This window comes from Phacochoerus africanus, chromosome 9 (assembly GCF_016906955.1).
Source record: "Phacochoerus africanus isolate WHEZ1 chromosome 9, ROS_Pafr_v1, whole genome shotgun sequence".
NCBI lineage: Eukaryota > Metazoa > Chordata > Mammalia > Artiodactyla > Suidae > Phacochoerus > Phacochoerus africanus.
The window spans coordinates 98,909,339-98,931,667 of NC_062552.1; the positions used below are offsets into that span (position 1 = coordinate 98,909,339).

At 48.7% G+C, this 22,329-nt stretch overlaps 1 protein-coding gene across 3 annotated transcripts in view; it reads left to right on the forward strand.

The window, feature by feature from the left end:
- The window catches only part of DCAF4 (DDB1 and CUL4 associated factor 4), a 31,166-nt gene extending 11,308 nt beyond the window's left edge, over positions 1–19,858 (forward strand). Inside the window, exons 2-14 of one of the 3 annotated variants that reach the window (XM_047795693.1) lie at positions 212–308; positions 2,738–2,838; positions 3,276–3,433; positions 4,157–4,239; positions 5,375–5,477; positions 8,147–8,290; positions 9,189–9,238; positions 14,076–14,155; positions 15,465–15,563; positions 15,684–15,781; positions 16,623–16,796; positions 17,119–17,233; positions 18,794–19,858. In XM_047795693.1, coding sequence (XP_047651649.1) covers positions 220–308; positions 2,738–2,838; positions 3,276–3,433; positions 4,157–4,239; positions 5,375–5,477; positions 8,147–8,290; positions 9,189–9,238; positions 14,076–14,155; positions 15,465–15,563; positions 15,684–15,781; positions 16,623–16,796; positions 17,119–17,233; positions 18,794–18,987 — 1,488 coding nt within the window. In that variant the 5' untranslated portion in view covers positions 212–219 and the 3' untranslated portion in view covers positions 18,988–19,858. Of the gene's footprint in view, positions 1–211; positions 349–2,737; positions 2,839–3,275; positions 3,434–4,156; positions 4,240–4,293; positions 4,483–5,374; positions 5,478–8,146; positions 8,291–9,188; positions 9,239–14,075; positions 14,156–15,464; positions 15,564–15,683; positions 15,782–16,622; positions 16,797–17,118; positions 17,234–18,793 lie in introns of those variants that run through there. The other 2 variants (XM_047795694.1, XM_047795695.1) reach the window with 2 other exon arrangements.
- The last annotated feature ends 2,471 nt before the right edge of the window (positions 19,859–22,329 follow it).

The window sequence follows — 22,329 nt, forward strand, 5'->3', positions numbered from 1 at the left end:
CTGTGAGGTAAAAGGACTGCTGCCGGAGAAGTGGCTCCAGATGTGTTGGGTTCTATCAGTGGCAGTCTCTTCACAGGTGAGGCTTGGTGGCGGCTTTGATGATAACCCAGGTCGGGCCATCCTTTTTTTTAGTTCTGAGCAGGAAGGAACTCTTATCAGCAGGCAAAAAGTGTGCACACAGGCATGTATTTTCTTTTTTTTCCTCTTTTAGGAACTGAAATGCATAAAAGCAGCTGGCAGAGCAGAAGACGTGGGAGAAGAAGCCAGCAACAGAACACTTGGTTCAGACAACCTGGTTCTCACGAGAGGCAAGTGCTGCCCAGTGCCCTCCTGGCATTGAAAGCACACGTGTGTATACGCAGCTCCCTCGGGATCTTGGCAGAATGCGGGTGTGAGGTGGGGCTGGCTAGAGTCCGCATTCCTCACAGGCTCCCGAGGGGGTGTCCCTGCTGCAGGCCAGCCTGCCGGCCACACTTCAAGTACCAAGGAGATGGCCACACTGTCTTTCTTTTCAGGGGGACCATGACTTCTGGCCAGAGCCTTAGCCACAGGCTTAGAATTAGAAGTAAACATCTGATGCAACCAGAAAGCTGTTTCTCTTTTTTTTTGTCTTTTTTTTTTTTGCCATCTCTTGGGCCGCTCCCGCGGCATATGGCGGTTCCCAGGCTAGGGGTCTAATTGGAGCTGTAGCCACCGGCCTACACCAGAGTCACAGCTACTTGGGATCCAAGCCGAGTCTGCAGCCTACACCACAGCTCACAGCAACACCGGATCCTCAACCCACTGAGCAAGGCCAGGGACCGAACCTGCAACCTCATGGTTCCTAGTCGGATTTGTTAACTACTGCGTGACGACGGGAACTCCGTGTTTCTCCATTTTTTAGATGTCTTTTCCTTGTTTTGTTTTGTTTTTTCAGTCTATGAAAATAACTTTCTGGAAATCTAATTTCATTAATTCAGCCAAAATCCTAAGTAAAGATATATAATATGTAGTATGATATAGTATTCAATAAACACAAAAAGATGTAAAGAATAATACAGTGAACATCCTATATCTACCACCAGCTTAAAAAATACAACTTACTGTATACTTAGGTGAGGTCCCCATAATTAAATAATTTCCACACTCTGCTTATTTTTCTCCATGAATGAAATACCAACAGCCTATTCTCAGAACATGATACATCCCAGCCCTGAAAAGGACACCTCTTCACAGTTCAGGGCTGTGGGTGTGACTTCTGGCCATAGAAGGTCTTTGCACAGCCCCTTCCTCACCAAAGGAGACTTGTGTGCCAGTTTCAAAACTCTTCCCCACTCCAGACCTCCTTTTAAAAATAGACAGATTTCTAGTTTTAAGGTCAGAAGATGTCAAATGTCAGGATGCTTATCTAAAACAGATTAACCCAAACAGTTTTTTTTTTAAAAAAGCATCAAAATGTTGTGGAAGGAACAAGGGAATCAGGAGGTCTGGGTTTGATACTCTTTTTTTTCCTGTGTGAAATTGGGCAAGGTACTCAGTCACCCCTAGTCACTCATCTTATGAGGTTCGAAAAAAGTATGTAAAGCCTCATCAGGCTGCCTGGCTCTGAGCAGGCCTTCTGTACATGGTGGGCCTCATTAGGTGCAGAATAAAATATTGCTCTGAGCCAGAGTCCCAAACTTGACCTGTATTGTGAAAAGATCCAGACAGGACCCGGTGTTTGTATGTTTTATATGGAGAACCATGGATACTTTTTGGGCCTCAGGCCTTCACACAAGTGCACAACGTGTAGCAAAAGGTGATCTGTGCAGAAAGAGTCTTGGCTCAGCTTGGCAGGGTCATGTGGAAACACGCTGGACAGCCATCTTCTGGGTTCCACGTGGAAAGAATGGGGCAGCGGCCCTTGGCCTGAAATGTAGGCATTTGTCAAGACTTAAACCTTCCTCCTCATTCTGCTGATCACAGCTGACCTGCCTCAGGAAGCTCTGGGCTGTAAAAAGGGAGAATAATTTTCTCTGAGTTGCATGGTTAGTGTTTATATACAAAAGAGAAAGTTCTTCACTTCCTTTAGCCTAGTTTTGCAGTTTGTATTCTTTTTGGAATACAAAAAGAATGTTGTGTTGTGGAGGACAGGGGAAGTTCTTGATTTTAAAGTGGATTTTATCCAAGGTTCTAAAATCGGGCCTTTTTGTCCTATCGTATCTTTCAGCCTGTAATTGCCACAGAAGCTGCTTGTAGCTTTGCAAAATGAGTGTTTAAACCATGGTTCTATCCCAGTATTACTGAGCAAGTCACCTCTGTGCTCTGAACCCCAGTTTCTCCATCTGTAGGGTTGGGTAGGCAAGTAAAATTTAAACTCTACTTCTGAATCCAATAAAGAATGAAATTCACCTGGCCTTATAACTGCTCTTGAGCTGACGAATGAGCCCAGCTGGTAAAATTCTTATTGGCCAAGATTTCTGTTCTCATTTTCATCTGGAAAATTCCAAAAGACCTCCCCAAATGCTCAAATGAGGAGATATGAAAGGGGAACTACTGTGACATGCATCCTCTTAAGGTTGAGAAACCAAAACCTTGCCCTAACTTGGGTCTGTCTGCAGTAGGTAAACTGCTACCAAGGAAAAGAGGGGTCAGTGCTCCCCAAATAATCCAGTGTGAGAGGTTCAGGGGTGAAGGCTATGGAACTGCAGGACCCAGAGGCAAAGAAAGACTGAGACTCAGGCCCTTGGCAAAAGTTACCCTGGCTGTGTGTCAACAGGAACAACGCAGGGGCACAGCAGAGCCCACAGGGGTCCAGCCGCAGTGATGATGAGGCCCCCTCCACCTCATCCAGCTCAGCTGGCAGTTCTTCTGTGCCAGGTAAGGCAGCCCGCTGGACTGGGCTCCCCCAGCCCTGCCCATGGACAAAGATGAAACCTCCTCATCGTCATGCCTCATCCTCTGGTCTGTCCCTTCCAGCTGCCCTCCTCCTCGGCCCTGTGTGTCTTCACTTGTGTGTGGATACACTCCATGTGTGTCATCAGTCCGTTCTTGGCTTGAAAGAAATTTCTGGAAGCAAATTGAAACACTAAAGGGAGGAGCCGGGTGTGTCAGGAATGGTGATCGAGGCAAAAGCTGCTCCCCCCAGGACTGAACTAGGCCCAGGATGGTGACTGGCAGTGCCAGCCCACCTCCTGCCCCTGAGGAAGGAGCGGTGACGGCGGCGGCTAGGAGGGGTGGTGGACAGGCCCCTGGGCTCCTCACTGGGTGGCTCAGCACATGATTTGTAAGTTGGATTTTATTTTTTTTGACTAAAGATCTGCCAGGTTATTACTTTGATCCTGAGAAGAACCGCTACTTCCGCTTGCTCCCGGGACATAATAACTGCAACCCCCTCACTAAGGAGAGCATCCGGCAGAAGGAAATGGAGAGCAAAAGGCTGCAGCTGCTAGAGGAAGAGGACAGGCAGGGAAAGGTGGGCGCCACACCCCCGGGGCTGCCCGTCCCCTCCACTCCTGCCAGCGTCCACCCATGGCCACCAGGAGGTGCCAATTAAACACCCCTGTGACAGCGCATTTTAGGGAGGGTGGTGTCGAATTTCCCCAAAGGAACCTGATAAGAGAATAAGAACAGGCAAGAAATCTCCTCCCACCACCACCATCCTTTTCTTTTTTGCCGGATTTCATCAGTAGTTCTGATGTTTTGTCCTTCCTCAGGCACCTCGGTAGCAGCCTGATAAAGCTTCTGTAACCATATATTTTAAATAGGAAAGCAGGGTGTGTGGTTTGAATATGAGGATCCTTTCTGCAGATTAGATGCCAGGACATTTTGCAGATATGAGGGCAGTGGAATGGAAAATCCACAGTCACCATCGATTGAATGCGAAGCACGATGCAGACCTGAGTGTCCAGTGCCATTCCTGCACTCAGCAACTCGGCGGCCTCATCTCCTCGGGAAGAAATCGATGGGAGGCCTAGAGAGCGGTGCTGAGCAGACTTCCCAGCTCACACCTACTTTCTTGTGATGGGCTTGTCCTCTTTCCAAGGAGAGGAGACTCACAGAGGAGACCATCAGATTTTTATGCATATAGTTCCTACAGTCTTAGTACATGTTTCTTCATTGTATCCTGTGGAATTATGAACATACTCCATTTTCTGATAACATAAAACTTGACTGAATTTTACTCTTTTTAATTTAGAGAATAGCCAGGTTGGGATTTAATGCATCTTCCTTGCTACAAAAAAGCAAGCTGGGTTTTCTCAACGTCACCAGTTATTGCCGGTAAGACAATGCCTCATTGTTATGTTTTCTTCATGAATGTTTTTTTTTCCTATTTCTGTGGTCCAAGAACCCAGTCAGGCTAGCGCACATAGCTACTCTGTGAGGAGTCTTCACAGTGGAGGAGCTTCCACTCACAGCCTGCCTTCTGCTGCCAAAGTCAGCCCTGGGCGAATCCTTCCTCTGGACCAGGCGGGGAGGCTCTTGCAGGAGGCCAGGAAGAGGGAATCCAGGCAGAGAAATTAGGTAGAAATTTCTCAAGATGTTTCCTCTTAGTTACTTGTAAATCATCTTTAGTTTAGTAAAATGTCCTCTAACTTCATCCCATCAGGCTTCTGCCTCCTTTTCCCTTTCTAATGAGTTGTCACCAAAAATGGAACAAGAAATGGTTGTGTACTAAACTTTAAAGACTTGTGATGTCTGGTACAGTTGAACTAAAACCCTGGGAGATGGCTGGGTACTTCCCCAGGTCCCAGAAGAGGCAGACTCAGAGTGGAATGATTTGCTCAAGGCAGAGCTAGAAAGGGTGGGCTCTGTCTCCCTCCCAGGCCTGAGCGCCTCACCCCTGCGTTCTGCTGCCTCCTGTGTGCCTGGGCCCGTGAAGAAACAGCTCGAATGAGGGTGGCTTACCAAGGCGCCCCCTTCAGGGAGAAGACCAGACCTGCAGGCCGTATCAGCCGGGGCAGGAGGGGTGCGACTCTCCTCTATTTCCCTCCTTCTGAGAGGGCAGAGTCAGAAGTCTAGTTAGATCTGTTCTCCACCCTGAAACATGCTGGGTCCTCAGTGGAGGAAAAGGGGCAGTGGGATGGGTGGCTGTCTCATTTCTCAGGCTTGTTCTCTTTGTCTCAACAGTTGCACTTGTTGATCCAAAACAAATCCCTCTAGTTCTAGTTCTGACTTTCTTTGAGTGAAAGATCAATTGAGCCACCCATTTCTTTGCCTTAGTTTCCCTAAGAGTTCTAAAATTGCGATTCTTTGGGGCCTTGCCTAGCTCCATTGCTGACATTTCATGTGGAGAGGAGAGGGCCGACCAGAGAAGACGGTCTTCGGGTGTGGGGCAGAGCAGAACCCCTGCATCTTCTCCACAGATGTCTGGGCACGGCATCCCTATACCCCCCGCTGTCTTTCTCGTCTGCAGTTTAGCCCATGAGTTGCGAGTGAGCTGCATGCAGAGGAAGAAGGTCCAGATTCAGAGCTCAGATCCCTCCGCTTTGGCGAGTGACCGATTTAACCTGATACTGGTGAGTGGGGGGAGCTCTCTGGCTGCCAGGGGTATGTTTGCTGTCTCATGGATGATTCGTGGCTTAGCATTGGTTTTCATCTAGCCTGGCTGCATAGAGCCATAAAATAGGTTTTACGGTTTTAACAAACACCTACCGGCTACCCATTGGCAGACGCCAGGCTGTTCTGTGACCATCGTCAGCTCATCATTTGACTTTAGAGCTGGGGCCCACCACACGTTGACTGAGAACCATTACAGAGTGACTTTCCCTTGGGTATGTTCTGTACACAATTGATAAGGTACACAGTGAACCGGGGGCTTCTCATCCTTTCTATACTGGGCAGGATTTGGTGGCCACCCCTGAAGCTTCACTGTCCTTCAGTAGCAACAGCGTGTTAGTCTCTTGCTTTCTGTGCCTGGCCTCATTAGCAGGGCCTACAGGCCGTGTCCCTCAACCTGCACATCCAACACGCCTCCACCGCATCGTTCATGAGGAGCTGAAAGTCGTCTTCTCTGCTGCTGGTTAGACCCAGGCTGGAAGCCAGGGCTAACTCTTTAGGCCCAACACTCACAGAAATGTTGGCAGAGGACAAGAGGTCCACTGCGGACAGAAGACGGCAGACCTCTCGGCTAGATTAGGAACTCAAGGCCCTTCTGGAGGCTGAGGGGCAGCCAGGGAGAGTGAGAAAAGGACACAAGATAGAGAGCCTCAGCCTGGTGGTCTGCTGCCAGGACTGGAACTGAGGCTGCAGAAGGGGCCGCCTCAGGCCAGGACTCTTATTCTCTCCTGTGTTTGGGGTATAGCTTGACCTGGATCAGGTAGAATGCTTTCTTTTGGTGGATTCCCCTGAGGAGCCCCTTCCCTGGGGGGTGTTCAGTAAACCTGGTGGGACAGTGGAGGTCACTGTGCACCTGCTGCTGAGCATGGCCTGAGCTCCCCGTCCTCATACTTTGTTGCACTCAACTTGTGTCCTGGCCCTTGGAAGAGCAAGAGTTACAATGACTGGATGGCTGGTGTGACCAGAGAGGTGGGAAGGGCAGTTTGTCACCTAGGGATCAATTTTCAGCTCTGTCCTTTTTGCAGATTCCACATGTCAGTGATAGCATTTGATGTTGGTGTCTCATTGTCTGACTGACCTCACTTAATTAGCATGCTAATTTCTAGGTCCATCCATGTTGCTAAAAATGCTGGTATTTCATTCCTGTTAATGGCTGAGTAATATTCCATTGTGTATATGTACCACATCTTCTTGATCCACTCCTCTGTCGATGGACATTTAGGTTGTTTCCATGTCTTGGCTATTGCAAAGAGTGCTGCAGTGAACACTGGAGTACATGTGTCTTTGCGAGTCATAGTTTTCTCTGGATAGATGCCCAGGAGTGGAATTGCTGGATCAAATGGTAGTTCTATTTTAGTTTTCTGAGGAATCTCCGTACTGTTTTCCACAGTGGTTGCACCAAATGACAATCCCACCAACAAGGTAACAGGGTTCCTTTTGCTCCACACCCTCTCCAGCACTTCTTGTTTGTAGACTTTTGGATGATGGCCATTCTGGCTGGTGTAAGGTGGTACCTCATTGTGGTTTTGATTTGCATTTCTCTAATGATGAGTGATGTTGAACATCTTTTCATGTGTTTTTTGGCCATCTGTCTGTCTTCTTTGGAGAATTGTTCGTTTAGATCTTCTGCCCATTTTTTGATGGGGTTGTTTGTTTTTTTGGTATTGAGCTGTAGGAGGTGTTTATAAATTTTGAAGATTAATCCCTTGTCAGTTGATTCACTTGCAAATATTTTCTCTCATTCTGTGTGTTGTCTTTTCGTTTTGTTTAGGGTTTCCTTTGCTGTGCAGCAACTTTTAAGTTTAATTAAGTCCCATTTGTTTATTTTTGTTTTCACTGTCATTGCTCTAAAAGGTGGATCTGAGATGTTGCTGTCGTTTATGTCAGAGAGTGTTTGGCCTATGTTTTCCTCTAAGAGTTTTATAGTATCTGGTCTTATATCTAGGTCTTTAATCCATTTGAGTTTATTTTTGTGTATGGTGTTAGGGAGTGAATTTTCCAGCTCTGACTCTTGTCACTGGTAATGATTCTTCAGGAATAACTATTCTTCCTGAGTAAGCTTGCAAAGAGTGTGTTTTCACGAGCACCCAAATCCCTGTGTATGTGGATATGTTTATAAATAAGTATGTGAAAACATATATATTAAGGTTTTGCTTTGAAATAATTTTTAACATTTTTTAATGAAAAAAATCTTACAAATGGCCCACATTCCAATGCCTTTTTTTTTTTTTTTTTTAACTTGGTGGTAATCACAGTGCCTTTGTGATAGGAATGCAATTTTGTATTCTCCTTTTATCCCTTAGCAGTTACAACTAGCATTTTCCACATTGCTGTGTGGCTTTCATCGTGGCCACCTGCTCTGTCACCATGTGGTTCATCAGAGCAGTTCCTCTGAGTGGACCTTAGGACTCTCCCAAACCCACTTCTGAGTGGGGTCAGTGTGCAGACCTCAGACTTCCTGGCCACCTTCCCTCATGAACTGTTAGCTTTGCCCAGTGATGGCTGTGCCGGGTAGGGGCACGTTAGGTCATGGCACCCTCCCTGGTGGATGGGAGCCCTCACCTGGTGAAAAGGCGCTGAACATGGGGGCTGGGCAGATGGTCACCCACAGTCCACTTCCCCTCTCCAGGCAGACACCAACAGCGACCGGCTCTTCACAGTCAACGATGTCAAAGTCGGAGGCTCCAAGTACGGCATCATCAACCTGCACGGCCTGAAGACACCCACGCTCAGGGTGCATATGCATGAGAACCTCTACTTCACCAACCGGAAGGTACACTGCTCCGCCCTGCAGCCCTGCAGCCCACTCTGCCTTTGTTTGGATCCAGGGCACCGCAGTCATAGCCAAATTCAGAGTAGAGGAGAGAGCTTTGTGCATAAGGCAGTGCTCAGTTACCTCATTTTCCAAAGGGAAGAAAATGGAGTTTTAGGTCCGAAGATCTCAAAGGGGAAGAAAAGGGCCTTATTAGTTTCTTGTCTTGGAAGAGAAATGAATTTACGTGGGGGAGGACTTGAAGCAGTGCTGCTGTAAGTGTGGCAAGGACTCCCTTCCAGGAGGGTTGAGTTGATCCACAGGAGCCCGAACTCATGCTACGGCACAGAATTCCTGGGAGGTGGGCCTCAGTGCACAGAGTGGAGGGTCCTCCCGGTGCATCAGGAAGTGTGTCCACCTCCCAGCCGGTCTGCAGCCAGCACTGAAATTTAAAGAAACGCAAGGAGGTTGCTTTCTAGAGGGCAGTGGGGTGACAGCTGCATCTGTAGGAAGCTGTGACTCTTTGTTCTGTTGAGACACGAGCCACAAGATGGACACAGGTTGAAAATGGCTTCTGGGTGTCGCGAGATGCGGGAGGCCTTCAGAGCTGGGTTTGCCCCTGCCGTTGCAGAGCATTCGTCCCCCCGCAGAGGGTACACCAGCTGTCTCACTGTGAGGCCCGTGCTGACGATGAAGGCCTGGGGCCTAGGGTTACTTCCTCCCTTTTCCTTTCAAGGCTCAAAGTGGTGGGGCAGGGAGCTTCCTTGTTCTCAGAATGCTTGTCCCAGCCCCTGTTCAGGGAGTGAGACCTGAAGCCTCAGTCACCTGTCTGTATTCCACAAGAACGCAGTTGTCTCTTTCTCTCCACGAGCTGGCAGTCAAACCAACGCTCCCGTCTTGCTGTGTGCTTCCTCACCAGGTGAACGCTGTGTGCTGGGCCTCACTGAATCACCTCGATTCCCACGTTCTGTATCTTTTGGCCGCTGGAGAGGTTTGGTGGGGAGACCACACCCTGATGTAGACCTGGGCATCTGTGGGGTTTGTGAGGTGGTGTCTTGGTGTCCAGAGGTCTGGGCCACGACTCACCCAGAGGAAAGACCGTGTATCTGGCAGAAAACAAGGATTCCCATGGAGCACAGAGAGGTGGTTGAGGTCTCGGGCTGATGTGGCTGTTGCTGTGTGCCAGACACTGTTCTGGAGTTGGTGCTTCAGCAGAGGAGCCCCGAATCCTCCTGAGGCAGAGGAGGAGGAGACCAGAGCTGCAGTTGCCTGGGGCAAGGAGGCTGATGGCAGGCAATAGAGAAGGGGTTCCTTTGACAGAAGACTGGGGCTCTGGGCCTGGGTTGCCTGCTGGAAGATGGCCTTCTTTGGGTCACTCTTTATTCCAGTTTCTGCCTTCCCTTCCCTGAAAGCCATCTGGGCTTTGTAGGAGCACAATCATGCAGTGTCAGGGTGCCCAGGCCCTTCCTCTGAGACCCCTGGGAGCCCTTGATGCACAGGACAACTGTCTATCGTGGCCTTCATGGAGTGCTGTTTGCTTGAGCCAAAGCCATGTGTTAATGAGTCTTGTCATGGTTCATTTCCATCATAAATGAGTTCTTGAAACTGACCACTCATTATACCTAACACCAGCTTCGTAAGTTAACTAGTTAACATGCGTGGATACATTTAGCATAGTGCTTGGGCCCGTCATGGGTCCTCAACAAATGATGCCTGAATCAGAACCTGTCGGGGTGTTTTGTTTGTTTTCTATTTGTTCCACAACACTGTTAACTGAGGGTTTTAAAGCCTAAAAGCATGTTAGAGATCTCATAAATTTTATGTAAGACGAATACAAAACTTGTGTGTTCTGTAAATTGAAAGTCTGTATGTGGCTCTCAGTTGCTTGGGGTTCTGTAGAGTGATGGAAGCACCTGTTACTCTGTCGATTTTACCAGAGGGCGGAAGAGATCAAGCCTTAAGAGAGAGAAAAAACAAGAACCTCGCTCTCACTTAAGATCTTTAAACAATATGGCATTTTTCCATGTTTCTATCTAAGAGGATAAAAATCTGTATCTAGAAATACCTCAGAGCTATTGTGGGTTTGGTTCCAAACCACAGCAATAAAGTGAATATCACAGTAAAGCAAGTCACAATTTTTTTTTCGTTTCCCAGTGAATATAAAAGTTGTGTTTACACTGAACTATAGTCTTTTAAGTGTGAAATAGCATTATTTTGTGCAACAGCATCCATACTTAAAAGTACTTTAGGAGTTCCCATTGTAGCTCAGCGGTAACAAACCCAACTAGTATCCATGAGGACTCAGGTTCAATCCCTGACCCCACTCAGTGAGCTGCGCTGTGGGCCGCAGACGCAGCTTGGATCTGGCGTGGCTGTGGCTGTGGTGTAGGCTGGCAGCTGCAGCTTCAGTTCGACTCCTAGCCTGGGAACCTCCATATGCTGCAGGTGCAAACCTGAAAAGAAATATATTTTATTGCTGAAAAATGCTAGTCATCGTCTGAGCGTTCAACAAGTTATCTTTTTGCAATAGTAACATCACAGATCACTGATCACAGAACACCATAACAAATAATAATGGAGAAGTTTGAAATATTGTGAGAATTACCAAAATATGACGCAGAGACACAAAATAAGCAAATGCCATTGGGAAAATAACACCAGTGGACTTGCTCAACAGACCAAGTTGCTACAGACCTTCAATTTGTAAGAACAAAGTGCAGTAAAAAATGAAGCACAGGAGTTCCCGTTGTGGCGCAGTGGTTAACAAATCCGACTAGGAACCATGAGGTTGCGGGTTCAGTCCCTGCCCTTGCTCAGTGGGTTAACGATCCAGCGTTGCCATGAGCTGTGGTGTAGGTTGCAGGCGCGGCTCAGATCCTGCGTTGCTGTGGCTCTGGCGTAGACCGGTGGCTGCAGCTCCAATTCGACCCCTAGCCTGGGAACCTCCATATGCCGTAGGAGCAGTCCAAGAAATAGCTAAAAAGACAAAAAAAAAAAAAAGTGAAGCACAGTAAAGCAGAGTATGCCGGAAACTGGGTTTAAAGAGGGTGGTCTGTTGTAGTTTGATGGGCAGCTTGCCCTCTGGTGGTCGCTTCAGGTCCTTTTCAGGCTGTTGTGCACCTGCTGTTTCTGTTGTGGTCATGAGCTTTCTCCCTTTACAAAAATGACACCTGTAGGGACCTTCACTCTCTGCTTTTCCCCAAAGAGTGGTAGAAGATTAGACTGAACTTTTTCTATATTTACCAGGTTCTTCATTGACCTGTGGCCTGTCAAAGCGTTAAATATATGCTACTGGTCCTGTGAATACCATACAAAGTTTGGTTGTATCCTGGCTTTCAGCCATAATACCTAAAAGTGCATGTGGATAAGGACTTTCTCCCCATATCCTTGCCCTTCAAACCTAGGAGGAAAAGGAATTTATTTCAGAAAGAATTGAGCTGCCCAGATAGAGTGTTCTCATTTATAGTTTCAGCAGCCTCTGTACTGGAGGTATTTAACATGGGGCGTACCGCCTAAGGCAGCATGGTACCTGCACATTCAGACGCTCGGCAGAGATGTACGTTTTTCATCCCACCAACCTGTTTTGGGCACATACAGTCCCTTGCCAGGTGCCGGAGCTGGGCAGCTCCACAGGTAATCAGTCTTTGAAGAGGTGTCTGTGGGACAGTTGGATGATAGGGTGCAGGGGTTGGGGCGGTCTTTCTGGAAGTGATTCCCACTTAGGAAAAAGGAGGGGACAGGGCTCCCATCAGAAGAATGAGAAAAGAGCTTGGCACATTTGGTATCAGTGATGTCTCTGGCTAGGTGGGGCTTTGCAAAGACCAGATCCTCGGGGCTGTGGGTGCCCTGGAGGTTTGTGGTCATGGCTTCACTTCCCATAGAGCAATGCGGATGATGGGCTGGTGAAGGTGGGACCTCCGGCAGAAGGCTGCTGCAAGACTAAGGCGCGCAGCAGAGGGTGTGAACCGATGAGCAGAAGTGGACAAGGGGCACGAGTCCGAGAGGCTTAGGACCTCAGCCAGGGGATCTTGGTGGTGGGAGAAAGACCAAGGAGGGGTTTGTGGTTAGAAGTTGTGCTGCGGGGCATCGGGCAGGACTGGAGAGTGTTCATTAGAAATTAAGAGCTCGTTGAAAACCTTGGGGAGAACATCGCTGGAAGGTGATGGTCAGACCTGGATTTCAGACGGTTGAAGAGTGAAAGAAAGGTGAGGAAGTGGGGATAAATTACATACTCCTTGAATGTCTGAAAGGAAAGGCAAAGGAACCAAATACATCGGAAGACAGTCCAATAAAACAAAAAAGTAGGCAAAGAGCATAAAAAAGCAGTTCAAAGAAAGGGAACCCCAGATGACTAATCAGATATAGTCCAAAAATGCAAGTTAAGAGGAGATGTTTTATGCCCATTCAGATACCCACAGTTTTATTGTGATGGTGCCAAGTTTTGGCAAATGTGGAGAATGGGGGAACTGGCTGGTGGAAGTTAATGATACGCCCACTTCAAGTTGGACACACGTGTGCTTCACAACCCCGGTCCCACCCTGGGTATAGTTTGTTTTCAGACTATGAGTCATGGCCTGTCAGTGGACTGTGAAATCAGTTTATTGAGCAGCTTTTTTTTTTTTTTTAATGGAATAGACTAGAAAATATCAGTTTCATATTTAGTAAGGGTAATAACTTTATGAAACTTGTTTCAAGTGTGTGTATATGGCTCACTGTAGTGTAAAATGAAATTCTCACCCCGGGTATAAGAAACGGCCTTAGAGGAGCCTCCCACACATAGGAGTAGGAGACATGAGGCTACCAAGAGAGGCTCATTCCAGCAGCAAAGGGGAAAAAGGCGAGAACCACTTCAGTGCCCATCACCAGGAGACCCTATAGATGAATTGTGGTCTGTTCACATAAAGGAATGCCCGGTGGTGAAAACAGATCAGCTGGAGCTACAAACATGAATACAGTTGCATCTAGGAGTCAGTGTACTTTGAATAGTTGTAGAAGATTCTGTGTGATGGCATTTTGGTATGTTACAAAATTTTAGTTCTTTATATTGCTGTGGACAGATAGCGTGTAGTGGAAATATTATGGCCCAGAAGTCAGACCAGTTTCAGAGTAGCAATTCTCTCTGGGTGGGATAAAGTTAAAAGGGGCCTTTCTGGAGTTCCCGTCGTGGTACAGCGGTTAATGAATCTGACTAGGAACCATGAGGTTAACCCCTGGCCTTGCTCAGTGGGTTAACAATCCGGCATTGCTGTGAGCTGTGGTGTAGGTTGCAGAGGCGGCTCAGATCCCACATTGAGGTGGCTGTGGTGTAGGCCGGTGGTTACAGCTCTCATTAGACCCCTAGCCTGGGAACCTCCATATGCCGTGGGAGTGGCCCAAGAAATGGCAAAAAGACAAAAAAAGGGGGAGGGAGGGGCTTTTCACTGTATCTTTCACGTTGTTTGTTGCCTTAAAAAAAAAAAAAACGAGTTCCCATCATGGTTCAGCAGAAACGAATATGACTAGTCCATAAGGACGCGGGTTTGATCCTTGGCCTCACTAAGTGGGTTAAGGATCCCGTGTGGCTGTGGCCCTGGCGTAGGCTGGCAGCTACAGCTCCAATTGGACCCCTAGCCTGGGAACCTCTATATGCCACAGGTGCGGTCCTTAAAAAACCAAAAAAAAAAAAAATCCAAAACTAAACATGGAAGAGGTAAACGTGTTAAATGTGGGTGATGGGTATTACTCTTACGTTTTTTTGGAAGGTACTGATGCCCACTCTCCTCCCAGAGGCAGCCTTGTACTTGACTATCCTTAACAGCTTTTCCAGGCTGTGTCTCATGGGAATTGCAGAGACTCCAGGCTGTGCCACCTTGCTCCCGGCATCACTGTTTGTCAATAGTCATCCAGGTACAGGGGGTCCTTTTCCTTTGGATAAGGAGGTGTTCTGAGGGTCATCTTTGTCTTCTGCTTCTCAGGACCTGCAGCTACCAGCCTAAGCTCTGCGGTGCTGATGTGGACAGGAGGGGTGGGAGCCGTGGGCCACGTGAGCCCAAAGCCATGCTGGGAGGTTGGGGATAGTCTGCAGGGGCACCTGGGAGGTTCCTTAAACCTGACCCAGGATTTGTGCTAGAAGCATGTGCATCTTCACTTATTTCCTCCTTTGGGATCATTTTAGCAGCCAGAACAGTTAAAAGTACACGAGATAAGAATATTTATTTGAGCTGCCTGCACAGATCGTCCCGAGAACATCTGTTACGCTCCTACAGTATGGCAGGTGTTGTCGGGGATGCTTAACGTTCTGTCTGGCCGAAGGCAGTCCAGGTGCCTGGCAGCATGCTGGACATTAAGTTTTCAGTCTTTCCGTGAATTAAGATCAATTAGACAAGAATCAGGCCTCTACGACTGCAGGCTTCCGACAGACCTGGCAGGAATCCCAGTTCTGCCCCTTACCAGCTTGAACAGATTGCCTAACCTCTGTAAAGTAAACATCTACCCTCAGGTTATATGGGGGATTAAATGATTTAATGCATACTTAGCCTGGTGCCTAGCGGTTCATCATACAGCAGGCTTGTAAGGCAGGAGTATATATTATTACCATTTTACAGATGAGGAAACTAAGGCAAAAAGAGGTTCAGAGTTTGCCTTACAAAACTAAGAGATGGTATTGGAAGTCAGGGTGGTGGCTTCCTATGAGGAGTAGTGGGAAGGCTAGTAATTGGGAGAAGACACGAAGGGTACTAGCATGTTCCATTTTCTAACCTGAGTAGTGGCCACATGGCTGGCTGTACTTAACTTTGAGATTATTCATTAAACTGTGTACCATGATTTGTGTCCTTGATGTACGTTTTATCAGTTAAAACATATTCAAAAAAAGTTTGCATGAGCTCACACAGTTAATAGTGTGATCCAGAATTGAAACCCTCTTATCTGTGACATATACAGCCTCCCTGATAGCTGTTAGTATTTCTAACGCTGCTGCTGGGAAGTCAGGGAAGATTCATGTATTACTCTCAGAATAACCATTTTTGAGCCAGGCACCTGGCCTGAGTGCCTCTTTTTTGCTGCCACAAAACCCAGAATGGGGCCACGGTATGGACCCTCCGAGCAGCTGTTCCTGGAGGTTTCGCACACCTGCTGGTCACTGCCTGGCAGTGTGGAGGGCAGATGTCCAGCCGTGGAGGGCAGCCACGTTTTACACTCCCTGTTTCCTCCGCAGGCGGAGACCGCCCTGGAATGCTCTGCAGCTTCCGGATCCCCGGGGCCTGGTCCTGTGCGTGGTCCCTGAACATCCAGGCCAATAACTGCTTTAGTACAGGTGAGCCACCGCTGCCCCCACAGGTGCCCAGGGTGAAGGATCTCGGGCCCCTAAACCACTGCCCAGAGTCCCTCTCCCCAGACCACCGGTGACACTGTCTGTCTTTTCCACCTCCGTCAGGCTTGTCTCGGCGAGTCCTGGTGACCAGCGTGGTGACCGGACACCGGCAGTCGTTTGGGACCAACAGTGACGTCTTGGCCCAGCAGTTTGCCCTCACGGTTAGCTGGAGGGGGAGGGCATAATACAGTTCCCCAGGGGTGGACGTTTGCTGGATTGCAGTGGGATTGCGCCGAGGGGCCACTGGTCCTCCTCCCTCTTTCACAGGGAAGGAGAGGGCATTAGAAGGAGCAACGGGTTACTTGGAGAACAGGTCGGCACGAAATGAAATTTGGCTGATCCAGAAAGGCCTGGCTCAGCTGGCTTGAAACAGCTTTCAGTTAAATGAATTGTTAGCAATTCTTGAGAACTTGGATTAGCCAACAGGACAAGTAATTTAGGTCTCAATTCATAACTTTTATATGCAGCTGTCAGGTACACATTTTAGAAATTTAAAAGTCAAAATTCTAGTCATTACTACATTTCAAAAGCCTGACCTGTAGAAAATGCCATCTTTCTTTAAAAGTGCGGAAGATGTGCTGACCCGCTTTGGGCAGTAAGCACAGAGTTCATTATTCAGGGTTTTGAGCCATCTTGCCACTCTCTCGGGGCGCCCAGGTCTTACCTGGATCTCTCATCTCTTACTCCACACTCACCCCCCAGCTTCTCACTAATGACCTGGGAGGAGACAGAGCACCATCACCTCACAGGGAGGGGTTCAAGGGGAGGCCTTAGGGACCAGTTGCAGCCAGCAGGGAGGACACTGGAGGAATAGAACAGGTAGCATCCAGTTTTCTGACAACTTTCATAAGGAGCCCTTCCAACCACTGAGGCTCAAACCCTACCAGCTTGTCTGCACCTGTACCTGTGACCCAGGGGCTGGAGAGGAGGCAGGAGCTGTATTCTGGAGGGCACACCTCTCCCAGCCTTGGGGCAGGTACCGAGCAGTCCCTCTTTCTGCAGGCTCCTTTGCTGTTTAATGGCTGTCGTTCCGGGGAAATCTTTGCCATTGATCTCCGTTGTCGAAATCAAGGCAAGGGTTGGAAAGCCACCCGCCTATTCCATGATTCAGCAGTTACCTCCGTACGGATCCTCCAAGAAGAGCAGTGCCTGATGGCATCCGACATGGCTGGAACGGTATGGGTACCACTGACTTTGTGCAGCCACTGCCACTGGCTCTGGGCCAGGTGGAGGGGCTCTACAGAAGAGACCCTCCTGCCAGACAGTGGCAGGGAAGGGCATCTGGAGCCCAGGCAGCTGTGCAGGGCAGCTATTCTGCTGCCCACTGTGAAGCTGGTGCTTTTGATGGACTCGGGCTCAGGAATTTGAGACTTAGATTTTTCTAATTTGAAGAAGACTTTGGAGACCACCTCGCCCGCCCTCTCTGGCCTCCGCGCCTGGGCTTCACCAGTGCACCTGCCGGATCCTCCCTCATGGCCCCCTGTGCTTCTTCCCACAGATCAAGCTGTGGGACCTGAGGAACAATAAGTGTGTAAGGCAGTACGAAGGGCACGTGAACGAGTATGCCCACCTGCCCCTGCACGTGCACGAGGAAGAAGGAATCGTGGTGGCAGGTACCTGGGGCCAAGGAGATCTGTCCCATCAAATACTATCCCTTAGGACCTCCAGCAGTATTAAGAGATGAGGGAGAAATTACTCCAAAACAAAACCAACTAAGAGGGATTTGGGACTGTTGGGGGCAGGGAGTCAAGGTGGGATGTAGAGTGAGGCCTTAACAAGCAACAGTTCCAACAGTCACCAGTTGGTCAGCCCTTTGTCCCCACTTCGGCGGGCAGCACTTCAGTAAAGGCGAGTGAAGTGCAGTCAGGCATCGTGGCTCAGGAGACCTGGGTGTGGGGTTTAAGTCTCTTCACCAGATCAGCCTTCAGTGTGACCCTCGTCTCATCACGCGGCCATCCTGCCAGAAAGCGTGGGTGCCCTGTCCTCTGTGCTTGCACGTCCCCTAGAGGATGCTGAGGAAAGAGACTGAGGCCATTGTAAAGGAACCAGTGCCTGGTTCCTTTTAACTCCCATTGTGAACCCATGATTTGTAGAACGGAAGTAGAGCTTTCTAGCACCAGACCCCTTTGAAAGGAGTTAGGAGTTGAGCACAGATGATACTGTTTCTGAGCCGTGGAGTATACAGACAGTGTGAAAGTTTGGCCATTTGACAAATGAACTAGTCAGCCCTTGGCATTAAAGAGCATGTTCTCAGTCTTCACAGATTCTCAAATTTTCCAGTACTCCTACAGAAAGGACGTATTTGCTGGGAAACTTTTTTGTGGCTAAGAAACAGCACTTTGCTAGAACTTTCTTGGATGTATTTACTCCTCTCACCACCAGCAGCAATTAGCTTCCTTAAGTCTATTTTCCACAAGTTTTCATCTCAGAAGAGTTTGTTCTGGGTAATAGAAAAGACACGAGCCTTACGGAGAGGAGATACGGGTCGTGGGCTGGCTGCAGTAACCCTTGACCTGCACAACCTGCAGTGACCCGCCCCTAAGGTCATGGAGTCAACTCAGGTGGTTGGAAGCACACACTGAAATCCTTGATACCAGGTCTGTCCTCTTCCTCCTGCTCCCCCGAAGATCTGCAGTGGTGCATACTGCCTGTCTGGGCTGCCCAAACCCGGGCTGTCAGGTGTCATTTCCTCTCAGCTCTGAACCCTGAAGACTAGACAGACCCGTTAAACCAGAAGACACCCTGAGGAGAGTTGTCACCTGATTTGTCCCTAGATGTAATGAAGTTAGATTTTCCTGGTTAGTGTCTCACAGAAAGGAAATCAGCTGCGTATCATCGGAACCAGGTGGGCGTGGCTCCCTCTTGAACAGCCCTTAACACCAGGAGACGCAGAGGCCACCTGAGAGGACGCCCCACCCAGCGTGTCACAGCCAGCCGGTGCCTCTTGTTACTTGGAGTACCTGCAGTTAGTGGTTCTAGAGCACCCAGGTGACCTGTATCTTTAATTTTTAAAAGGGACATCTTATCAGTAGAAATCACTGCTGTTTGTGAGTCTGTTTTGGCTCAAATGGAGTCACCTTTAGCCCTTAGGAATCGTAGGAAGCCAGGGCCACAGGCCCACGAGTTCTCCTGTGCGTTCTCTCCTAACCTGCCCTGTGTCTCCCCTCTCTTAGTGGGCCAGGACTGCTACACGCGAATCTGGAGCCTCCATGATGCCCGCCTGCTCAGAACCATACCCTCCCCACACCCCACCTCCAAGGCCGACATTCCCAGTGTGGCTTTCTCTTCTCGGCTTGGGGGCTTCCAGGGAGCGCCAGGGCTGCTCATGGCCGTCCGACAGGACCTTTACTGCTTCTCTTACAACTAAATCTGCAGAGTGCAGCCTGAGGGATGTGGGTGTGACTCAAGGGAGCAAAGGAGGAGCCATGTTTTTGCCACAGTTGCTGTTTCCAGTGACAGTATTTTAAATGGATGCTCCATGTATGCATGTCTCATCCATCCAGCTGCTGAGGAAAAGGTGCTGTGTTTTATGTGGAGACACTTCAGTAAGTTATTTCAGCTAAGTTGTGTGTTCAAAAGCTTAAAAGTCCTTTTCATAAAAGGTACCTATTTCCTTGTTGAATTCCTCAGAATAGTCCCTTCTTCCCACCCTCTTTTTTTTTTTTAAGCAAAAAATACTTTTCTAAGGGCGGATGACTGACAATAACTAAAGCTGCTACTTTCACCAAAAGCCCTTTCAAGAAGCCTCATGATGAGACAGGGTGAGACTTGGTAGACAGTGCCCGGATCTCAGTACATGCCTCTGTACTTGAAAAGCCAGCTGGAGGGAAGGGGAAGTCATTTCTCTGAGTCTCTGGAGAAGGATTTAAGCCTGGAGTTGGGGGTCATTAAACTAGCCTTCTCAAACTCCCCTGATACAGTAGCAGATACAGTATCCCGTCTCGGGGGTTCTCCTTTTGACGGTTCATAGGCATGGGAAGGAAGGATGGATCCTTTTAGATGCTAAAGGTTTTAGACAGACCTTAGCGTGCCTTTGTCAAGGCACCTTCCAGGATGTTAAGTACAGCGGCTCCAGTTTCTGTCATGGGGACATAAATGTCAGATTCAAGGGCCCCATCTCAAAGAAAGTTGGCTTTGACCTTTTGTAATCTAGGAGAAGCACTTTCTAAGATGTTTATACAAAGTATTAATACAAAGAGCCTGTCTTTCGACCAAACAATAAACTAGAAAGAACCACAGCATGGTGTGTTGCTCTGTTAATGATGTAGAAGATCATGATGCTTGGCTGCTGCAGCCACAAACCAGCTACACTAACAGCTACTCAAATCTTGGGTGAGGAAAAAAGGGTAGAGTCTAGGACCGGCATTAACGGCTTGGCTAGAGAGCTGCCCTGTGCCCCGAGCAGCTGACCTCTGTGGACTCGTCAGCAGTCTCCCCAGCCCAGATGGGTCCAGCCAGTGGGACACAGCAGCGGGAACGCAGGCGGCGGGAAGGGAAGTGTTAAGTTCCCTGGCTCTCTCCTGCTGGGGTGTGGCGGACCGTGGCTCCGTTCCCCTACCCAGGGCTACAGCCTCTGCTGGAACACAGCTCTCTGGATGCCAGGTCTCACCTTCTGTCCCTTCAGACCTGTCGCGGGTAACTGCACCTCACTGTTGCTAGCCCAGGAGGCTTCACCAATTAAACTCCCTTCCCTTACTCCCTTGAGGGTCAGGCAGCAGTGTCCCGCCAGAACCCTGCTACCGCTTCGCGTACAGAGAAAGCAATCCAAACACCACGATGACAGCAGATTGGTCATCCTGAATGTCGACGCGTGATATTTTAGTACCTTGGGTTTTATGCTCTTCCCCCACCTACCTGACTTGATCCTTCAAACAGTTCATAAGGGAAGTGGGACAGTGTAAGGATATAAACATTACTAGCATCATTGCCGGGGCACAGAGAAATTGAGTGACTGGCCTCAGACCACAGACCTGATGAAGTGGAGAGCTGGGACTCGGACGCAGAAGAGATGGTGTCCTCCACCCTCACGCTCCTCCGCTCGCTGACGGTCCCTGTGCATCACGCACAGCTAGTGCTGGGGAGAAATCAGCAAGTGGCTGGGTGCCGATGTCGACACATTCAATCGCCAAGTAAATGAACTTTTCTGACACTTGCCAAAAAGTAAGAAGCTTGCGGATACCAAAACTCTTAAGTGTTCAATCGTCTAGACTTTCCCCGCTTTATCTCTGCAGCCCTGGCAGTCTGACCTGCACATAGGGCCCAGGAAACAGCTGTATGACTGAAGGGTCTAGGTGACAGTCACAGCAGCATCTTTTGTATTAATTTTGATGGCATGCCTTTTCCCCAAGAGAACCAACAAGAGTGAATGCTAAGCCAAGGAGTTCCTGTTGTGCTCAGTGGGTTAAGAACCCAATGCAGTGTCCGTGAGGATCCAGGTTCAACCCTTGGCCTTGCTCAGTGGGTTGAGGTTCTGGCATTGTCTCAAGTTGCAGCGTAGGTCACAGATGTGGCTCAGATCTGGCATTGCTGTGGCCGTGGCATAGGCCGGCAGCTGTAGCTCTGATTTGACCCCTAGCCCACCAACTTCCACGTGCTGCAGGTGCAGCCCTGGGAAAAAAAAAAAGGTTTCAACTAATAAATGCTGAGCCAAGACCCCAACTTCCACTAATAACTTTCGTCCCCCCGAGCTGTAAGTCCTCACAGTATGCGTCTGTCTGCTACACGTGTGCTCTTTCCAGTTGCTGGTATCGCACGTGTAGTGCAGAGCTTTTCCCACAGTGCAGACTGGCTGCTTCAGTGGAGCTGAGCACCCATGGCGGCTTTTCAGTCCGGTGTTGATTTCACAGACAGCCAGCCGAGTCCTCAACACGAGATGAGTTCTGACATGGAGGGCTCTACCCCTCCTAGCTTCCCTGCTTAGCAGCTGTGCCATAGCCCAAGTTCTTGCTAAGCAAATAGAGTTGTCCAAGAATTAGTTTTGTTTCCATCAGGCTTTTTAAAAAAAATGTAGGGGACATCTTCGGAACCTCTAATTTAGGAGTTCCCTGGTAACCTAAGAGTTAAGGATCTGGCACTGTCACTGCTGTGACAAGGGTTGGATCCCTGCCCTGGGAACTTCCACATGCCACAGGTACTATCAGCCAAAAAATCAAAAATCAACCTAGGAGTTCCCATTATGGCTCAGTGGATTAAGAAACTGACTAATATCCATGAGGATGCAGGTTCAATCCCTGGCCTAGCACAGTGAGCTAAGGATCCAGCACTCCTGCAAGGTGCAATGTAGGTCGCAGACATGGTTCGGATCTGGTGTTGCTGTGGCTGTGGTGTAGGCCGGCAGCTGCAGCTCCAGTTTGGCCTCCTAGCCAGGGAACTTTAATATGCCACAGGCGCAGCCATAAAAAGCAAAAAAAAAAAAAAAAAAACTAAAAACCTTCCAATTTAAACTTAGCAATGTGTTCTCTGTGATTAGCCATCATTGCTCCTAACATTTGATGGAGATTCTATGAAAAGTGGCTACATTTGGCTGAGATGTTGATTTAAGCATTTTGGATGTTTGCTTGTTAGTGTCCCGAAGATGAGTATGTCACGCACACGGTCTGGAAGCCTTTTTCACTTGCAGGTCTCTGAGAGCGCTGTACCCTGTTCCCGGGAGACTGGAAGGGAGAGAATAAGCAAGAGGTGGTGGCAGCAGCACTGAGCTCCAATAAAC